The 22324-nt window shown below is 34.7% G+C and overlaps 1 protein-coding gene across 3 annotated transcripts in view; it reads left to right on the top strand.

The window, feature by feature from the left end:
* The window catches only part of CACNA2D1 (calcium voltage-gated channel auxiliary subunit alpha2delta 1), a 509634-nt gene that overhangs the window by 300837 nt on the left and 186473 nt on the right, over positions 1 to 22324 (top strand). For all 3 annotated transcript variants that reach the window (XM_036247167.1, XM_036247166.1, XM_036247165.1), the window contains exon 5: positions 13612 to 13653. In XM_036247167.1, coding sequence (XP_036103060.1) covers positions 13612 to 13653 — 42 coding nt within the window. The remainder of the gene's footprint in view (positions 1 to 13611; positions 13654 to 22324) is intronic.

Below are 22324 nucleotides of genomic sequence, written 5' to 3'. Positions count from 1 at the left end.
ACATACGTGAAGAGTGGAAAGGTTTTATCCAGAGTCCCAATAGGAAGCCTGGCACATTGCACTCTGCTCTAGAATTTCTCCCAAACACAACTTCCCTCTTCTATTGTGTTTTCTACTTTCTGAGGAGCCAAGTCAAATATATATATTGCTATTAACTCTTTATTTTTGGTCTTCCAACCCAACTCAGGACATCCTCACCAATCCTTTTTACTGAGAAGGAGTATTCCTTATTTCATGTCTTGAGTTCTTTCTAACTGTATTAGACTCATTGTTTAGACTTGCTTTGTCTTTCTATATAAAGATATCCACTTTTAAATGTGTAAATCTCTTTCTACTTTGACAAGCCTGACTTTTGAGGCTATTGCCTGATAGGGACTTAAAGCAAATACAATGATATATTTGAATTAGCTGGTATCTGTTTGCACCAACAGAGTCAAAACTCGTTGTCTAAATAGTGGGAAGTTGAGATGGAAGGGACAAAGGGATAGGAAACCCACTAAGCAATGTAATATTGTGATACAAGGTTAACACATTTTTTTTTTTACCAGTATATATTTTTTTAAAAGATTATAGCTATTGCATATCCAAGAAATTTTGTAAATTTTAAATTATGTAACATATGTAAATATCTATCCCATAATGGACACATAATAAATGTCTCTTATTTTCCTTCTTTTGCATCCTACATAACTCCAATAAAAAATGAATTGCCCTGGCTGGTGTGGCTTAGTGGATTGAGTATTGTTCCATGGATTGAGAGGTCTCTGTTTGACTCCTTATCAGGGGACATGCCCATGTTGGGGTTGCAGGCGCGATCCCCAGTAGAGAGTGTGCAGGAGGCAGCCAATCAATGTTTCTATCTTTCTCTTCCTTCCTCTCTCTCTAAAAAATCAATAAAAAATATTTTTAAAAAGATTTAAAAGATGAATTAAACTGATGTAGTGATTACCAAATTAACATTCTTTGAAGTTCTAATTTTGGCCAGATTATTTTACACTCAGTAAGTCATTGACCATAGCACAAGTGTTTATATTTTCTTTTAGTATGAGAGTTTTTTGAAATTAAAGTGACTAATTTGGAAAGTCTCTGCTAATGTTACCTTTGGACAAATTAACAAGACTCTATTGCTAAGACCATCATATATTGTTATGATCAATGTGTTGACTCAATCATAAGTCAAATCTGTGGGTTGTCTCAGTCAATAGGAAGAAGCATAGAAAATGAAATATATTTTGGTGGATTAAATATTAACGTTTTGATGGTTATACCCAAAGCTTCATTGGATTTACAGACTGAAAGAGTTTAAAGCAAGTTTCTCAGCATTACAGATGTGTTTGTTCAATTCTGGACTGTGTTTCCTAGGAGATTTGGTAGCTGAAGAAAATAATATATTTATCTTCTCATATTCTACTTAACTTTTCTCCCACAGTTTAGATAATATATTTACTGATATTATTTGGAGCACTAAAAAAGCTGACAGGCAGATTCTTATTAAATTTTATCACTATAGTTCTTAATGATTAATAGGAATCGATCTCCCTTGAACTTTAAGAATCAAGAAACTCTGAAATCACACTTCACTTGGAATTCCTTCTTGATTTCTTATAAACATAAAGTGGTCTATATTTTAACTTATTTGAAGCTTTTAAAAAGCTATATACATTTTTCTCTGATGTATTTTGTGTGTATGGGGGTGTGTTTGTGCCCACAAGGGCTCACATGTGTGTTTTCTTATTTTTAGTCTAGAATTTCTAATAGTTCCTTGTACACCTATGCTATTCATTTATTCATTGATCTTCCCATTCAGTAGTGGTTCATACATTTCAGACACTGTGCTAACCTTGAATATATGCATAATAGAACATTGTCTCTACTCAAATGTAAATAATTTAATCTCTTTCTTTAAAATTTTAAATTTACTTCTTTTATGTAGATATAACGAACACTTCCTTTGGTGAATATTGCAAACATTTCTTTCGCCTAGTATGATATTTCAGTGTAGCCTGGGTCTGGAGTGGTAGTGAAACATCTTTGCAGTGACGCAATGCAGCATAGTGAAGACCCCTGGATGGATCATCTTTTCCTGAGACCACTCTTCTTAGATGGCTTTGACCGTTGATTGGTTAATGTGCTGGGCCAGTTTTTAAGTATTACTTGAATTTACAAACATTATAATGGCAACTTAAAAAAGAAAAACATCAACAACAACTATAGTATTACAAGTTTATAATGGCAGTTACCCAATGAATGAATATAAAATTGTGTATGCTATCAGTAACAGAAGTAAGCTTTAAAAAGGCCAAAATTATTTTCCAGTTTTGTTCTTTCAGTAAGCTAAAGAATTTAGTATTAAATTTAATTTGCCTTTTAGACTTGATAAGGCAAAGTTAAAAGAACAGATACAATGAATTAATGCATCTCAACAATTATTAGATATTCTGTTTATTATTTGGTATACTGTGTAGAGTATATAAGGAACTTACTGTCTCCAAGAATTCAATCATTTATGCAATAGTAATACCAGTATGTACATGGTTGTAGCACAGGCTACATTATGGGTAAGAAGACTTGTTTTAGACTCAGTGTAACTACTATCAGTTTAGCTTTCAAATATGCAAAATTGAAATTCATAACATTTTATCTACTGTTCTATTTTTAACAATCAAGTTCTCAAAACACATTTATTTAGATTTCTAGCACAGAGTTTGGCATGTGTACAACACTCAATATATATAATATATTCTTAAAAACAAATTTTGAGATTTCTGAGAAAAAATCAATTTGTATTTTTTTCATTAAAATCCATAGAGCATTGAACATCTTAGCAATAGTATTTCACTTTCATTTTTAAAGTAGAAACTGTGGTAGTCAAGCATATTATCAAAATTTATAGTTCTTGCATTTTTAATTATGTGACCTAATTTCTAAAGGCTAGTGAGGAGTTGATATTTTTGAGGAGTCACAAATTATTAAGTTAGCACAAAAGGATATATGACCCTTTAGTTTATTAGAGAAGCATTAGAAAATATTAAAATGTTTTTTCTATATATGTGAACTAAGACAATTTTGATCTGTGGTTTCTTTGACTTTTAGTCTGCAGCTAGAATTTCAAATTTTGGCCAATAAAAAAAATGTTCTATGTCAGACATCTAGATTTTTATTCCACAAATGTTTTTCTTTTGCAAACGACCTAAAAGTGATCACAGAGAAGACGGACACACAGGAGGAGAGGGCTAGGAAGGAATGGGACGGGAGGGTGCTGGAGGGCTGCCTCTAGAAGTGATCACAGAGAAGACGGACACACAGGAGGAGAGGGCTAGGAAGGAATGGGGTGCTGGAGGGCTGCCTCTAGGACACAGGTAGGAGAATTTGTTCTACATCAGTTATGTTCTCATCATGCCACCAACGGAAAAAAGTTCAGGCAAATATTATTAACTGTTAGTAACAGGAATTAGAGTGGTAAAAGCATTATAGGGAGTGTGCTATTTTAAAAATACATATATTCTTAGTTATTTTTTAGAGAGAGAGAAAGGGACGGAGAGATAGAAACATCGATGTGAGAGAGACACATCAATCTGCTGCCTCCTGCACACCCCCTACTGGGGATGGAGCCCACAGTCCAGCCATGTGCCCTGATCAGGAATTGAACTGGGACCTCTCAGTCCATGGGTCGATGCTTAATCCACTGAGCCACCCTGGCCCTGTAGGAGTGTGGTATTTTTTATTAGTGCTATCAGTTGTAGGAGTTAGAAGCCACATTCTAACTAGCTGAAGAAAAATAACAGATAATTGGTTCTATAACTAAGAAGCAGGGAGCTGGAGGGAGTCCCTGGTGCATCTGCATTCAAGCTTTAAGCCATGTATGTTTTACCACCATAATGACTCCTAGAAAATGGTATATTTCTGGAAAAGTTATAGGGAAATGAGATACTATATATAATTGGAAGGATTTAGGCACCTGTTTATTTCTGTGATTAGCCAAGTGGAATTTGCCAGCCAAGTGGAATTACATGATTGGAACAAACAGTTTTCCAAAGACAGTAGAGTTTCTGAATAGAATCAAATTTACCAAACAAAGCAAATCCACGTTTACCATAACTTTGCAAATGTGAGAGCTGCTGACTTACACTGTGTGAGGTTTCTGGTGTAATTTTCTCCATCAAGATTTCACAGTTTGGGTGTTGGGATGGATCAGCAAACTTTTGGTTTAATACGAGGTTGGGCTTTTTCTAGGCAGGAATGAGTGAAGACTGATGTGTAAGGAGAGGTGGGGTTGGTAGGAGTGTGCTTAGAATCATGGAGAAATTTGGAGCATAGCACCATATGCAATGGATAGGATGCATGTAGAACCATCACTTACCTCCCATTTGCATTAGACTGTCTTTAAAATTTACCTCATCTAATTTCTCCAATTAAAAACAATAACAGAAACTAGGAATTCTATGTCTTCACTTTGCTACATGGAATCTTTGAAGAAATGACTTTAAATGAATTAAATAGACTCACAGTGTGGTACTAACTGATCTAAGAAAATAAAATTGTAACAATTTACTTTGATTCATATGTAAGTACCAGATAAAACTAATAGATAAATTCTATGAATATTCCTGATTTTTCTTTTTCATTCTATAAAACAATAGCTGATAGCATATATAGTTCACACATTGTGTGTCAGGCACTATGCTAAACACTTCATATCAGCTGTGATATTTATTATTTCCGTGGCACATATTGTGAATGTAGGATTGCCACATGTCTTCAGTCCAGTAACCTGGTAAAATGGATCTCTAGATGGACTTGTGCCTGCTTTTCCTTTTCCTTTTCATCTTTATAAACCATATGCTCATGCATTCTAAATCTCACAAATACAATGACATGAAAATATTTGTTTCTCAAGGACCATTGTCTTCAGTTTACTTCAGCTTCTTTTAGCTATCTTTGGAAACATTCATTCCATTCACCTTCTTCCCACCCCTCCCCCAACCTTGCATGCATACCCAGCCACACACACACACATACACACACAACCACACACTCACACACACAACCACACACACATACACACACAACCACACCCCCACACACACAACCACACCCACACACAACCACACTCACACTCACACACACAGCTACACTCACATGAGTTCCTAAGTTCCTGTCATCACACTTTCTTTAAAATTTACCTCATCTAATTTCTCCAATTAAAAACAGTAACAGAAACTAGGAATTCTAGTTCTAGAATTCCACAGTGCTGCATGCTGCTGGTTGTCTCATCTCATGCACCACTGTTGACTTGGGCACAGTCAGTAGTAGTGGTGTGTGGTTACCAGGTAAGATTGCTACAAAGATATATCAATCACCAAATTTGAGTTATACATGCTTTGAGCTAAAGAATGGACATCTTTGTTGGCAGGAATTATTAACATAACTAATTTATAAATAAGAGAATCCTTAATGTTATCTGATTGACTTCATATTTGGAACCGAAGAGTGATAAGAATGACAGTAAGGATAAGGTTCAAGAAAAATCTTTAGCAGACAGTACAGATGCCTGAAACTTGTCAGGGTGTGGGTCATTGTGCAGAGCCGAGGGTGTAGCCAAGAAAAGAGAATTAAAAAATTGGACGGAAAGTTAATCTCTATTTGAAGTTTGAATGTGTCATATATTTTAGATGTTGGCTATAAAATCCTAATTTTCCGTTCCAATATTTAAATCTTTTCCCTGGCAATGTCTACTTCCATGTGGAAGCTTTATACTTACGCTTCAAATTTTTAACATCAGCCATCCATCAGAGGCTAGCTCTTATGGGAAAGAAGCATGCAAGGGACTGTCACTCACAGTAACACTTTAAAGATGGAATAGTCTATTTTGTTCAGATTTAATTTTTGACTCCCAGTAGACGCTGGGAAACTAAAGTAATTTATCTCTCAACTTGCTAGGGAATGTTTTAAATTTCAGTAAGCAGCACTATTATATTAACATAGACTATTTGGGTAAATTTGTTTGAAGGAGATAATAAATAAACTACTTGGTTAAAATCAGAAATGAAACAATTTGTTCTTGTCATCTGGTGGTGCTTAAATGATGACAAATAGCTCTCTAAAGGTTTAACTCATCTACGAATCTCTTTTAAGGCTGTTGATGGCTTTACTCTATCATATGGCACAGAATCCACTGAAATCCACCAAAAACCTGTGTGTTTGAGTGCAAAATACCTTCCAAGGTAATGTTGTTTAATAATTTGCATAAAAACATTTAGCCAGAAGGATGATAACTCAATTCTATAATATGTGCCTGTGCTAATTATTTGATATGCCATAGTTTTAAAGTATTAAAAGATAGTGATATAATTGGATACTTTCTGGGGGAGGGATTGAGGAAATTTTGAGTAGTAGGATTGGTAAATGATTAAGAAACACCTACATGCACATTTGCAAACACACATGCTTGAATCAAAAAGGGGAAACTTTCACAACTATCTGAAATTCTTAATTTTCACATATTTTGAAACCCGATAGTTTTGATTTATGTGGTCATGTCATCCAAGGACAATAAGAAATGCTCTTCAGTTTTAGCAGATCGGAGCAATTGGCTTGGCTACCTCAAGTTCTTCCCACATGTGAATTGGGAAGAGAGAACTTGCTTCTTATGGTCGGGGTAGAGTCTTCATTTTTGTTTCCCCAACACAGCAGTGAAGTCACCAAAACTGTGGTAGAATCAGAGGGGTCTGTCTCCCTCTATTGGTCATAAGACCCCTAAATCTCCACAGGGTAAAGGGAGAAGGAAATTAGCTCATACTTTTGCCTCTTCTTCAATTACTCCTGCCTCAGGACATTTAACTATCTTTATACTATTTCTTAATTTTGTTTTAGCACAGAATTTATTTTAACTAAAATTCATGCCTATAGAAAATATCAGAACACAGAAGTTGGGTTGGTTCGGTGTGAATTTTCCAATATTCCTGAAAATTGTCTTTTATCCCAACCCAGTTAAGATTGGTTCTGGATATGTTTTGGTGATTCAGTGATTTGAATAATTTGATTTTAGATCTATTTAGTTTAACAAAGCTTTGCACGTCTTTCTTTTTGATATTAACAAGTAATATAAAATACTTTAATTGCTAATTATCTGAACAAATATAAATGGAAATACATCTATGTCTTGTTTTATTGGAAGCAATTTATTTTTTAAAAACCTTGGTTATTTAGATTTTGACATTATAATATTAATTGTAATGACATTGATATTACATTTATGTATTTGCCAATATTACTTTTTTTTCTGGTAATTTCTTTTTCTGTTTTGATTCTTCAATTACAGTTGCCATTTAGTATTGCTTTGCATTAGTTCCAGGTGTACAGCTTAGTGGTTAGACAATGATGTACTTTACAAAGTGATCCCCCTGGTATTTTCAACACCCTTTTTGCACTATATATAATCATTACAATATTATTTACTATATTTCCTATGCTCTACTTTACATCCCCGTGACTACTTCGTAACTACCAATTTGTGCTTCTAAATCCCTTCACCATTTTCACCCAGTCCCCCAAATCGCCTCCCCTTTGGCAACCATCATCAGTTCCTTGTATCTATGAGTCTCTTTTTATTTTGTTAGTTTATTTTTTCTTTAAATTTTATATATAAGTGAAATTATATAGTATTTGTCTTTCTCTGACTGACTTACTTCACTTAGCATAATACCCTCCAGGTTCATCCATACTATTTTAAATGGTAAGATCTAATGTTTTTTTTTGTTGTTGTTGGCCAAGTAATTCCATTGTATATATATGTACCACAGCATTGTTGTCTACTTATCTACTGATAGACACTGGCTACTTCCAAATCTTGGCTATTGTAAATAATGCTACAATGAACACAGGGGTGCATATACTCTTTTGATTAGTGTTTGGGTTTCTTCTGATATATGCCCAGAAGTAGAATTGCTGGGTCATAAGGCAAGTCCAGTTTTAGTTTTTGAAAGACCCTTCATATCATTTTCCACAGTGGCTGCATCAGTCTGTATTCCCACCAACAGAAGCTGCACGCATCCTAATGTATCTCCTTACATAGCAGAGCTAATATGTATGTATGTATGTATGTATGTATTTATTTATTTATTTTTTATCCTCACCCGAGGACATTTTTTCATTTTTTGTTCAGATGAAGTGGGAGGGAGAGAGAGGAAGAGACAGAGAGAGAAACATCGACATGAAAGGGACACATCGAGTGGCTGCCACCCACACGACCCAACCAGGGCCGGGGACAAACTGCAACCAAGGTACATGCCCTTAGCGGGAACTGAACCTAGGTTTCTCCAGACCGCAGGCTAATGCTCTAACCGCTGAGCCAAACTGGTTAGGGCAAGCTAATATGTATTTATATAGCAAAAGAGATAGCTATAGATGAATGTAATAGGGAAGAAAATTACAATTTCATCAAGTTATAATTTTTTTTCAAGCTTACATTTAAATTTTTTTTCTGAGCCAATAATTCTTATATTATCCAAATTAAAGCCGCACTAAAACAAATCACTACAATTTTTAAAAAATTTTATTTTAGCCCTGGCCAGTTTGGCTCAGCGGTTAGAGCATCGGCCTGCTGTCCGGAGAGACCCGGGTTCGGTTCCCGCTAAGGACACGTACTTCGGTTGCAGTTTGTCCCCGGCCCTGGTTGGTCGTGCAGGTGGCAGCCACTCGATGTGTCCCTTCATGTCGATGTTTCTCTCTCTCTCTCTCCCTTCCTCTCTCTCCCTCCCACTCTATCTGTACAAAAAAAATGGAAAAATATCCTCGGGTGAGGATAAAAAAAAAAAAATGTATTTTATTTATTTATTTTAAAATATGTTTTTTAATTGGTTTTAGAGAGAGAGGAAGGGAGAGGGAGAGAAAGAGAGAAACACTGATGAGAGAGAAACATCAGCAGTGACTGGCTCCTGTATACCCCCTCTGGGGATTGAGCCCACAACCTGGGTATGTGACCTGACTGGGAATATGGTGACCTCTTGGTACGTGGAACAAAGCTCAATCCACTGAGCCACACTGGCTGGGCCAAATCAATATAGTTTTGCATAAGGAAGTATGGTGAACAGACTGGAAAAATATTTTTATATGATTTTATAAATTCAGTGTCCTGTGAATGCATTTTATTTTAGTGTTGAACTGCCATGTTGATGGACAAATTAAATGCAGATAGTTTTCCCAAATTTTTACATGGATATGTCCTTACTAAAATCAATCAGTAGAGCTTTTTTGTTAGGTAAAATAAAGGAATAATGAAATGTACATGTTCTCAATGCAAGTTTTGAGGTTTGGGAAAGAAAAGTGTGTTTATATAAAATGTTTCTAAGCCAAAAGCACTGTCACTTTTATTGGAGAAGAAACTTTGTTGTAAGGCAGTGGTTGTAACCAGCTGCACATTCCACTAAAGTCTGTGTTCTCTTATTAAGATATGACAAGGGGCCCTGGCCCGTGGCTCAGTGGTTAGAGCGTGGTCCCGCAGACCAGAGAGACCTGGGTTCAGTTCCCGCTAAGGGCACATACCTCGGTTGTGGTTTTGTCTCTGGCCCCAGTTGTGGTCATGTGGGTAGCAGCCATTCGATGTGTCTCTATTACATCGATACCCCCCCCCCATCTGAAGATAAATACAAAAATATCCTTGGGTGAGGATAAATTTAAAAAAAAGATATGATAAGGGGATAATTGCATACATTTGATTAAGTGCTTCATAGTTTTGTTTTATTTTTTTATAAAAAGTCACTCTTTTGCCCTGGCCGGTTTGGCTCAGCAGTTAGAGCGTTGGCCTGCGGTCCGGAGAGACCCGGGTTCAGTTCCCGCTAAGGGCACGTACCTCGGTTGCAGTTTGTCCCCGGCCCTGGTTGGTCGTGTGGGTGGCAACCACTCGATGTGTCCCTTTCAGGTCGATGTTTCTCTCTCTGTCCCTTCCTCTCTCTCCCTCCCACGCTATCTGAATAAAAGATGGAAGGAATATCCCCAGGTGAAGAATAAAAAAAAAAGTAAATTAATTAATTAAAACTACCTTGAAAATTAAAAAAAAAAGTCACACTCTTGTTTTCTTTTGCCTTTATATTTTGACCATGCAAAAAGTTGACATTATCTAAAAGAGAAAACCTTTTAAAAATAGAAATACAAATTAACCAGTTTAGAACGAGTATGATGTTTGACATGTAGTATTATTTTGTAACTAATGTATTTTTATAGTTTATGTGAAAGAAAAAAAGCCACTTTTTAGAATTATATGTATTTCAAAGCCCAGAAAACCTTGTACAAATGTATAACATTTAAATAAACTTTGCAATATACATTTCCAATAACAGTTTTAGAAGCAAAATAAAGCTTCTAAAAGAAGAGGTAATAAGGTTTTGTATTAAATATAGTACAGTAACAAAGGAAAAAGCATTTGGATATTCTTAAATAAGCTTAGTTTTCTACGCGTTAGTTTTTATTTTAATTTCCGGCACAGTTTATCTTAATAGAATCAAAATACTTAGTTTGAATTTAAACTAGCATTTCTTTATAATTTTTTACCCTCTTCTGGTACTGTAGCTGATACTCTTAATCTCAAGTTTAATAGATAAATTCTCTTTATTTGTTATATGTGACTATGTGTAATAGATAAGAAAAAGTGTTTACTAATCAGTTTAGTCCATTAACTCAAGTACCGTGTACCAAGTGTAGTCCTAGATGTGAGTGGCTTTATATAATTCATCTGTATCCATTGTTTTACCTAAAGGATAGCATTCTACTTATTTGTGTATATTCAACTTATTTTGTGTCTCTCTCGGTACAGCAGTATGTACATATAGGTATATAATGAATGTTGAAATGTAATAGTTTCACCTTGTTTTCTGCACATTTTAGTTTTGTAAATATAAGCAAGAACCTGCAGAGATAAAGTCTAAAGTGAAGATAAACTTACTCAGTGTTTTAACTTTTGATAGACTTCACATTCTTAGTTGAAAATTGCCTGCTAAGTATAAATTACAGGGTTGCATGAGGGATCAATAAAGTAGTAATTAGATTTGGGTCTCCGGTGAATTTAGCAGATTCTCTTGCTTGTGTTTATGATGAGTTCTTGTTTTGTATTTTTACTTTGTTACAAAACGAATGCTGTAAGAAATGTTTCATGAATTAGAATTTACATGCATGTTAAAATTCTCTAGCTACTTAATTCTTCTAAAAATCATTAAATGGTAATTTAAAAGTTTTATTGACTATGAAATAAATTCAAACTCAGGTGTTTCATTCAGTGTTATAAATTGTATGTTCTTATATTTGTCTGTATAGTATTTGGTTTGGTTATTTGGGCTTCAGAGACACCTATATTTTATAGATCTTTAGTCTCATGGTATGTTTCACACATCCAAAAAATAGCAGATTCTGGGGCAAATAAATCTGGGGAACAAAGCAAGATCCATTTTTCTCTTGGAGATTTATAATGTACATTCATAGCCTGAGGCTCTATGTAGTCCTGCTGAAAAGAGACAATTTTAACTTTATCTTTATTCTAAAGCCATGACCAGAGAATACTTTTGACTATGGAACATTTATTATAGCTTGAAGAACTAGTAATTGTGTAGGGAACATATGTTAGAGAAGCTTTAATCCAGTCTATTTCTCTAAGTGATTTCCTTAAAATATCTTTTTGTGTACTGTTTTCCATTAATACAATTTTAGAGTATCCATATTTGTAAATAATTAAGAGGTACAGGAAAGTGCATTTTTACATAGTCCTCTTGTTATTACTGAAGGCATACAGAAAATGAACTATATTTTTAATTGCTTCAGGAGAGGAAAGAAAATGGAAATGGATTATTTTACATTGCATAGATCTAGTTTCAAATACAAAAAGAAGTTTTATTTAAGGGCGATGGACAGAGAGTTTTAAAAAACTTCTTATTTATTGATTTGAGGGAGAAAGAGAGAGAAACATTAATTTGTTGTTCCGCTCATTCATGCATTCATTGGTTCAGAGGTTCTCAACCTGTGGGTCATGACCCCTTGGGGGTCGAACGACCCTTTCACAGGAGTCACCTAAGACATAACAGTAGGAAAATTACAGTTATGAAGTAGCAATGAAAATTTTATGGTTCGGGGTCCCCACAACACGAGGAACTGTATTAAAGGGTCGTGGCATTAGGAAGGTTGAGAACCACTGCATTGGTTGATTCTTTTTTTAAAAAATGTATTTATTTTTGTTACAGATGTTTCTCCTTTTCCCCCCATTGACACCCTCCTCCCCATTCCACCCCCCTCCCAGCATTATTGTCTATGTCCCTGTTTACCCATACATGCACCCCTGTTCCCTCCTCTGAGGTTTGTCAGTCTGAACTTCTGTGTCTTTGAGTCTGTTTTGTTCATCAGCTAATTTTGTTCGTTATATTCCACAAATAAGTGAGATCATGTGATACTTGTCTTTCTCCGACTGGCTTATTTCACTTAGGATAATACTCTCCAGGTCCCTCCATGTCATCTCAAAGGATAAGAGATCTTTCTTACAAGTGCATAGTATTCCATTGTGTATGTGTAATGCAGCCTTTTTATCCAACTCATTTATTGATGGACACTTGGGCTGTTTCCAGATCTTAGCAATTGTAAATAGTGCCGCTATGAACATGGGGGTACATATATTCTTTCTGATTGGTGTTTCAGGCTTCTTAGGGTATATTCCTAGAAGTGGGATCACCGGGTCAAATGGCAGTTCCATTTTTAATTTTTTGAGGAAACACCATGTTGTTTTCCATAAAGGCTACACCAGTCTGCATTCCCACCAGTAGTGTGCTAGAGTCCCCTTTCCTCCACCCTCGCCAGCACTTGTTTGATGATGCAAAGGAATTTTAAATTCCTTGACAATCGTTTTATTCATTTTTTCCATTCCATTTTTTTCTATAACACAATTTATGTCCATAATTTATATTTCTGACATATTTCAGCAACCTTGATGGTTAGAATAAATGTCCATGTGCATTTATTCTTGAAGAACCAACACACTCATTCACCACTTTGGTAGAAATTGAAAATATTAATGTGTTAGACAAGCTGATATTTTTTGCTCTGTACATTCACAGTTACTCTTGATCCCTTATCTGCATCTCATGGAGAAAATTCTCCCAGTTTTGTGAAGATACATTGTTCTTCAATAATAGTGTCAGCATCTGATACATATTTTTTTTCAAGTCATGGTTTTAGCCAAGTATTAACAAGCCACTTACCTTACATTTTTTCTTGAATTATCCTGTTTATCATTTCATGGTTTAGGGGTGTGCATAGGTGTGTATGTTTGGGTATGTGTGTGTAGATATATATAATTTATTTATATTATGAATTTTTATTTTTTCTTGACGAACTGTTGGACTTACACTGAGATTTCCCCTCAATATGAAGTTTGCTTTTCTAGTATTACTGATATAGTGTTTTAATATGTTTGTAAAAAATATTGGCTAATCTTTATGGGTCTTTGTGGAATATATTATGAAAGGAATATTATGAGGGGTTTAAATCAAATGTATTTAATGCTTCATCCTGTATACTTTTGCTTTTACTCAAATCAATACAGCATTCTTTATTTCTTTCTTTATTTTTTTTTAACAGAGTAATGAAGTTGTCTACTACAATGCAAAGGACGATCTCGATGTGAGTATTAAAAATTTTCCATTAAATTCCAAGGTACACTTAGTTTTCCTGGGATGACTGGTTTTATAGAACACATTGACTTAGCAGGTTTAAAATTTCAGACAATGTTTCATAGCATAAGAAAAGCACCAGTTAGCCACAACAAGGTAATGAGGAATTTCAGTGCTATGTGATCTTTAACAGCTTATTATTGACATCTACCTGAGAAGCTATACCATATGTTTCTCTGCATCTGAACTCACATTGTACCCTGTCCAGACCTCAGTCCATTGCACTGACTTAAATTCTCTGCACTCCATTAGCATTGTTGACAGAGATTGGATCCCATCCTTCTCTGTATCCTGGCTCCTGTCACCACTGTCACTAGACATGTCTACTCTGGCCTGAACTGCATATACCAGAAGAAGCCAGTTATTCCAACTACAGTGTGAATGACATCCTGGAAGCTGAACAGCTGGCCTGACTATTCAATCTTTAAAGCATATTATGTGCTCAATATGCCTTTTTAAATGAATATCTCTAATGTACATGTTCAAATGACTTTAGGACATGGATTATTTTAGCACAAATAAGTTACTTATTGCCACATTTAGACAGATTAGGGAGACATTTTTATCACTTAATTTTAGTGGAAGCATTTACAAAATCATAAAACAAAATTTATACATAAGTTTCAAATTCTCCTGTATTTGATTTATGTCACCAGAAAAAAATATTTATCTATACTTATTTTTTATTCTATATCTTTAGAAGGCCTCCTGTAATTTAGGCATTTTTCTAAGAGCTTGGGGTATATCAGTAAAAAAATTAAATAAATATACTAAAATTATCATTTGTTTTCACATTTTTTGTCTGAATTAAAAATACATATTACCATAATAATACATATTAATTAATATAAGTGAACCTACTGAACTTGTCCTTCTTGTAACCATCTTCCATACAAAGAGTCTCTAATATTACTGTAGGTTATAATTGTGCTTATAAAAAGGATGCATTCTCTTTTTTAGGCCATGAGTTGAACTACAGAAAAATAAATAAAAACCCTATAATGTGCAAAATATCAACTTTGAAATGATGACCCTGGGCCCTGGCTGGTTTGGCTCAGCGGTTAGAGCATCGGCACACGGACAAGGAAGTCCTGGGTTCGGTTCCGCTAAGGGCATGTACCTCGGTTGCAGTTTGTCCCTGGCCCTGGTTGGGTTCGTGTGGGTGGCAACCACTTGATGTGTCTTACGTTGATGTTTCTCTCTCTCTCTTCCTCCCTCTCTCCCTCCCGCTCTATCTGAAGATGAATGCAAAAATGTCCTTGGTTGAGGATAAAAACAAACAAACAAAAACAACAACAACAAAATGATAGCCATCATTTAGAGAAATTATTTTTCTTTTATTTTTTATATATAAAAATTATATATAAATAATAGTCTGAGAACACGTGGCAGAGTATTGTATAGTGAAAAGAGCATCACTAAAGGAATCAGATTTTGTTTTGTGCCCCTGTCCAGCACTAAAATTATAGTCACCCAAAGGATATTTAAACCTATTTCAATGCAAACTGTTTTATTTTTTCATATCCAAGACAAGCTATGGTTAACAAGGTGATCCATAAATTTCATCCCAGTTCTGTATATTCTTGGAATTCTGCTAAAATACTTTGCTGGAATTAGGCTGTTTTCTGTAAACTTTTTGAGAAATTTTAGAGAACTGTATGATTATTTTATACTATATTAAAACATTCTGTGGGAAAGTTCAAAGTTCTTTAGATACAGTAATATTATTGCACTTGTATACCCCAGGCTTTGAATAAAATGAACCATTTTTATGACTAGTATTTGGGTTTGGCTGTTAGAGAGAAACCTAAAGTAAAAGTGGTGAAAACAAGACAGACGTTTATTGGTTTTTCCTGTGTAATTCTTTGTACAAGGTCAAAAATGGCAACAACTCTCCATCATCCAAGCCTGGGGCCCTTCTCTCGTGTTTTCTACTCTCCTCAAAAAAGCTTTTCCATGTTGCGGTTGAAGACTGATGCTTCATTATCCACAATGAAGTTTGCATTCTAGATAACAGGAAAGAGGCAAATGGCAATGGTGGGCATGCTCTTTGCCTTTAAGGGCATGTTCTGGAAATGGTACACGTTACTTCTATCTGCACCATTGTCCGAAACTTAGTGAATTATCTTGTCTCTTTGCAGTAGGAAATGGAGTATAATCCACCCCCACTGGAAAGGCATGTACCCAATAAAAATATAGGGTTCTGGTACTAAAGAAAGAATAAGGAGAATACTACTTGGGAGATAATTAGTTTCTACAAATATCTACAAATTGCTTTTCTTGACATATGAAAATTAATGCCCAAAGTCTACCCAATCTGAGTGGCTTCTATTATTTAAATACAGTCAAATTCTTTAACTTGGAACTGAGGAAAAATTGTCTTTTACTACAAAATAATTATAAAATTAGGTGCTGTATTGAGTATTTTTAGTCTTAATGTATGTTTTGATCACTACGATCACATTGTTTTCTGCAATAGAAATATTTACTATCTTACAATGAAAGGAAGTTAAGACATGCAAGTAAATGTGGCACTTTGATATTCTACTTTAGGATTTTTAGGCTTACAATTTTTTTGAAGACTTGCTTATTTGATGAAGCTGGACTTCAGTGGATGATGAAATTTACTCACCCTCACCAAAAGTTTTGCAATATAGGTGGATTTAATTGCTACCATACTCAAAATGTTATACATTTTGTGCTTGATTATTTTATTTATCAAACGCTCACAAATCATAATGCCATCTCATTGTTCTGATTTGAATGGGCTTATCATCACTGTTCTTTGCGCTGACTTCTGTATACCAATTTAAATGTATAATTTTCTCAGATTCCACCACGCCATATCCATTATTAAAAATTGGTGATTAGAGATTATATAATGCGCTTTTATCATCTCATGCATCAAAAAGAACTAATTGGAGTACTAAATATTGAAGCAATACTATCAATGAATCAGTTTGTCCTCACATATTTGAATGGTGATATAAATATCTGAGATCTAAATAAAGTTTCAATTTTTTTTAATATAGATATTTTTATTGTTAACAGTATTACAGATATCCCACATTTTCCTTCACCCAACCCCTAACCCACCCCTGGCCTTCACCACATTATTGTCTGTGTCCATGGGCTATGCATATAAGTATATAAGTTCTTAGGTTTCTATTTTAAGTATTATATCTAATTAAGGAGACTAAAAGGTTGTAAATCTTGAGCCTGTGGTCATTTGTAACTTTCCCCCAGTGCTGCATTAGTAGAAGCAGATGTGTTTATCCATGACTCCTTCTAGTGGAATAGTGGGCGTTTTCTCTGTTAGTCAACTTTTATGCATCTGTCGTTTCCTTTGCATCTCCATGACCACCATCCGAGTTTAGGCATTGTTCTCAAATATTTATTTAAGAGCTTTTGGAATGCTCTCTTATGCATCTAAAATTTTACCTAGACTTAATAAAACACATTTTAGTATGTAAATATTCCTAAACCTTTTATTTATAGTTCCTTTTCCATTGTCAAGATCTTCAAACAGTTATTATTGCCTTTATTTGGTATTTAAGACCCTGAAGAAACTTTACTAGTTTTTTTCCAGGCCAACATGGCAGTTTCTTCTTGGAGACACAACCAGTCTTTATAAATTATGTTATTGGGTCCTTCCCTTGTGTATACGTTTCTGGAGGGTGCTCTTACATTGCCGTAGCAGCCAACATAGCTTTTATAACAACCAGTACATTGTAATCACTCTAAGGGTTTTTCCAGTAGCAAATCTAGGTTAAAATACAAGTTTCATTTTACACAAATATGAAAGGGTTGAAGAACTGCAGAGTCAGAATTATATATTCCATTTCTGCTCTCTGTATGTAACCTTGTTTTTAAAGAGGCCCTTTCACTTCATCCCGAATTTCAGCCCAGACCTGAGTGAGTCTCTGTAGTATGGAGGATCTGAACTGAAATATACACCCTGATACTGTTGGCCAGAATCGTGCTTACTTCATTCTCTACCCTCAAGCTTACAGATCGGACAGCATCAAGAAAAAACAATGCTTAAAATGAAGTCTGTACCATTTGACTGTTTCCCAGTCCTGAGACTAGATAATCTTAATTCTGAAGAAAGACTAGATTGATCTTTCTTTATTTACAACTAATAAAATAGAAGTAGTCAATGGAGGAATGGATGAAAATTTCAGTAACAGCACAGTAGAAATACTGTATTATTAAAGATACAGAGGAAGCTTTTTTCCTGAAATAGTGTTACTTCAGATACTTCAGGAAAAAGGAAAACAACATTAAATGTATGCTTTGTGTCTCCGAAGCAAAGCCAGTGATCTGTGCCAAATAGATTGAAATAAAATCATCAAAACAAAAACTGCTAAAACTTAATTACTTTGGAAGAACTAACAAATTTGACAATGCAAATTATTCATTGATGGTGCCCAAGGGAAATGGAAAATACTTCCAGAATCTCAAAAAAGCAAAAAAAGAAAAAAGGGGAGAAAAGATAACATATACGGAGGACAAAATACAGAGATGTAAACCATAAGTCATGTGTGACCAAAGGTCAAGCCAAAGCATACAGCTTAGAAATAATATTCCAAGGTTGAATGGAAGAAAGCATTCAAGTCTTCAAAGTAAGGTGTAAGTAATTATAGATTTGAAAGGCCTACAGAGTTTCTTTCAGGCAGATTTTTAAAATATCAGTAACATTTATACCAAAAACTTGCTCAAGGATGTCCAAGAGGAAATTTCTACAAAGCAGCTCGATATTTAGTTTGGCCTAGAATAGTTTCATGCTTAGCTTATGAGTGGACTTTGAAAACAAGTGGCTGAAATTTTCCAGCAAACGTGAAGCTACATATACAGTGAGGCCAAATTCAGCTACAGATAAATTGTGCTATGCTGATACAATATTAAAAACAAAATGAGTCTCAGTGCATTTGGATTGATACATTCTGCAGTTTACCACAATTCCACTACTCCCTATTGCCTTACTGTCAGCCTGCTTCACACATCGACACAACATACAATAATAATGCCTTAAGATAGTACAGGTTGGACTCTTTAGAACACCACTATTTAAGGAAAAGTGACAGCCAGAGTGAGGAATGTAGACTGGAGATGAAGTGTGTAGCTGGAGATGAAGACAGAGCAGTTTTCATAATAGAAATAAATCATACAAAGAAGGGCACAGATTTAGTACACGGTAGATTCCAGATTAAATTTGGACTCTTCTGATTCGTATTATTCTTCCATATTGTGTTATGACGGCCTGTCACCTAGTTAAGATTTAAATATAAAGAATGGTATATTTAAGTATAATCTATTGATTTTGTTCATTATAATGATGATACATAGCCTCAGTTAAAGGTCAAGCAAGTATTTAAAGGTGGTCAGTTATTCCTTTAGAATGTAACCTTTCTATTAGCTACATCTGAATTAGTTTGTGGGGAGCTATCAGGCTATAAACTTTTCAAGGACTTTGATATAGGACAATTTCTCAGGGTCATTTTTTAGTATCTCTGCTACTCTACTTAGATCAATGTTATTTATATTCACCTTGTGGGTATAAAAATAAATACTTAGTGACAGCCAGATTTAGCTAAAGCATTGACTGAAGTAAGAGGGAGAATTAATGTCTCTTAAGATAAAAAACATGACTGTGGTCTTTTAGACACTTTTTCCCCTTGAAACTAAAGGTGACTATTCCTGTATCCAGTGTGCTGGTTAATGTTAAAACTGTATCTCTTCTGATTACCTGATTATGCTATCCTACAATTTTCTAATCAAGTGTCAAGTAGTTAAAAACCAGTTCAAATATTAACTCCCTTTGAAGCTTTTCTTGGCTTTCCTAGATAGCAAATGGTGTTCTAAACAACTTTTTACACATTTTTGGCTTTAATAGTATATGATACCTTACATGACAGTATTTGCTACAGGGATAATCTCTATTAAATTTTTAGCAACTTGAGGTAAAGATCTTACGTTCTCTCTTTCATTGTTTAGAGTAATAATGGAGAATAACACTTGTTAAGTTGGGAGAGTGTTTGTGTTTCAATACCCATGTTACTTACACAGCATCTGTGAAGATTTGGTCACCTTGCAAAGTAAACGGGAAAGGCCTTGCAAGCATGGTGGACATGAACATGTTGGTTTTGTTTCAAGATTGGGTGGACATAAAGTTAAGAAAGGAATGGCAAAGCTGCTTTGATGATGAACTCTGTTTGAATTAATTTTTAAGATAAACATCTGTTTCCCGTGGTTCATGTGCCGGGGAGGCTGCAGGAGGTAGTAGCAGAGGGACACTGTTTCCTCATCTCTTCGCCCTTCCTCTCACTGACCTCCCAGTGGGCACCGGGACTGAGGGTGATGTCGAAACCGACAGTGTGGTTTCCCATTTGTCTAAAACGGATTCAAGTTTGGAATAAGTAGCAGAGTTAGAATATTTATTTGGAATTACTACAGGTGATATAAGGTCAGGATTTTTGGTTCTATGTGTGGACAGAGCTGATAAGCTTAAGTTATTATGAATATCTGTGAAATATAAAATCAGGCTTACTGTATTATTTCATCAAACTAGAGGTCTGTCTGATTCACCATATGATTAGGAGAAATAGTTATTGAATTAAAAGAAATTAGAAAGATGACATTTTACTCCTAAACACTTCACTCTACAACTGTTTTTCCCCCTTAAATAATGATCTCCATACACAGTTATACAGAGGAGATAGCGTATGATAGTTAAGAAATCGTATTCTGGGGCACCCCGGCCTGGATTTAAATTCCAGCTCTGCCATTTTCTAGCAGGATGACATTGGCCAAGTCATATAATCTCTCCATGTTTTACATTTTTGGTCTGTAAGTAAAAGTAATAGCAGTACCTATCTCATATTGTTACTGCGAAAATTAAACTGGTTAACACATATAAAGCATGTAGAACATTTTCTGTTTCATAGTGGTAATCCTGAAATGTTAATGAGTAAATTTTTAAAAATAAAAATTATTAATACTATTACAGTACATTTAAGATTGATTTGATGTGGTTTTAGCTTGAAATGGAGCACGTTTGTGTACATGTGTCAATAATGAAAGGGTAATGGAACTATTTTTCATTTTATTTTTATGAATATAGTTCTAGCATTTATGTAAAAGACTTAAGACAATGCAAAACAAAATAAAAATAAGAGTAGAATCTTCAAAGGCACTTGAAATAAAATAAACACAATGCTGAAATTTGTCATAGTATTATTGTAGATATTATATATCCAGATTTGAAAGAAAATGCAACAGTTATTTATGAAATTCCACATCTAAGTTTTACTTAGTTTTGAAATTTGCTTAGGTTCCTGGCTTAGTGTTTTAGAAACAACTGTCTCAATAAGTTCTTAGATTCCCTCAAAATTAGTGAAGCAAATTCCCTAGAAGGCTTGAGTTGTGCCAGCAAGCTGCACTGTTAATCCCAGAGCAAGCAAAGAGAATGCAGATCATTACAGACTCTTATTAACCTAATTCCAAAATCTATGTTTCCGACTAAAATCCAAATGAAATAAGTTTAACTTTGAATTCCCATGTTGATAAATTGAGTTGATTTATTTGCTACGTTTTATGTTATTGATCATGTTAAAAATTTGACTTGTCTGGGACTTTGGGCTAGTCTTCTGAATTTCCTTGCATATTGATGTTGCTATTTATTTTCTTAGCAGAGTCTTGTCTGTGTTAAAATTAATTCCAACATAATGTCCCAACTAAATGCCTTTTTGAAAGCCCAATCTTTCATGATTTTATTTTACTTATATAAACAAATAAACCTGATTCTAGAAAGAATATGCGTCAGTGATGAAATCTGTTCTAATTATTAAAAAATCAAAGTCTAGATTTTTTCTCTCTCTCTTTTTTTACTGTTTTATAGTATATAACCTTTATTTTAGGCTCTGCTGATAATTGATGTTGAATCCTCAAATAGGTGATGGCATAGAGATGGAATATTAATTGCTTCTGTGTAATAACTAGTTTAGTCAGAGTTGCTTTTGTGTTTGGATTGGATTATAATAAAGTTGACATATGTATACTTGTTCTTTACTAGGCAGTAAATGCTTTATATGCAGTCTTAACGTTTGAAGTTCACACTAATCTTTTGTAACACGTACTGTTATTCTAGTGATTTTCAGGTAAGACAAGTAAACCTTGGTGAGCTTAAGTCACACACTAGGTATTTGATGGTTCGGGGAATTGAACACAGGCGGGCAGTGAGGTCCACAGCAGGAGCGGTGGGCTGTGCTGTGTGTGGGCACCCATGGGGAAGGGAGAGGGACCTGCAAGAGCTATTGTAAATCAAGACTGAGGTTAAACATTTTGGAGACGGTTTTGCTTTCAAATTTTAATTGATTGTACCTATCCATTATTCTGTCCATATTTAATGGTGATGTATTTGACTTATATTTTATCCAGCCAGTTTCATCATTGACAGTGATTTGCAGTAGGTAAAATAAAATCTCTATGATTAAAAAGATTGTTAGACTTTGAATCATAAATCTTCACTGATCTAATCTACTATTCCTGGTGATATTTACCATGGATACCTTAAAATTAATGCATGCAATCCTGTGTGAAATATGACCACATTAGGAGTC

The sequence above is a fragment of the Molossus molossus genome, unplaced genomic scaffold, assembly GCF_014108415.1.
Source record: "Molossus molossus isolate mMolMol1 unplaced genomic scaffold, mMolMol1.p scaffold_m16_p_7, whole genome shotgun sequence".
Taxonomy (NCBI): domain Eukaryota; kingdom Metazoa; phylum Chordata; class Mammalia; order Chiroptera; family Molossidae; genus Molossus; species Molossus molossus.
Note: the sequence above shows the minus strand (reverse complement) of the source record. Positions and strands in the feature narration are given on the sequence as shown.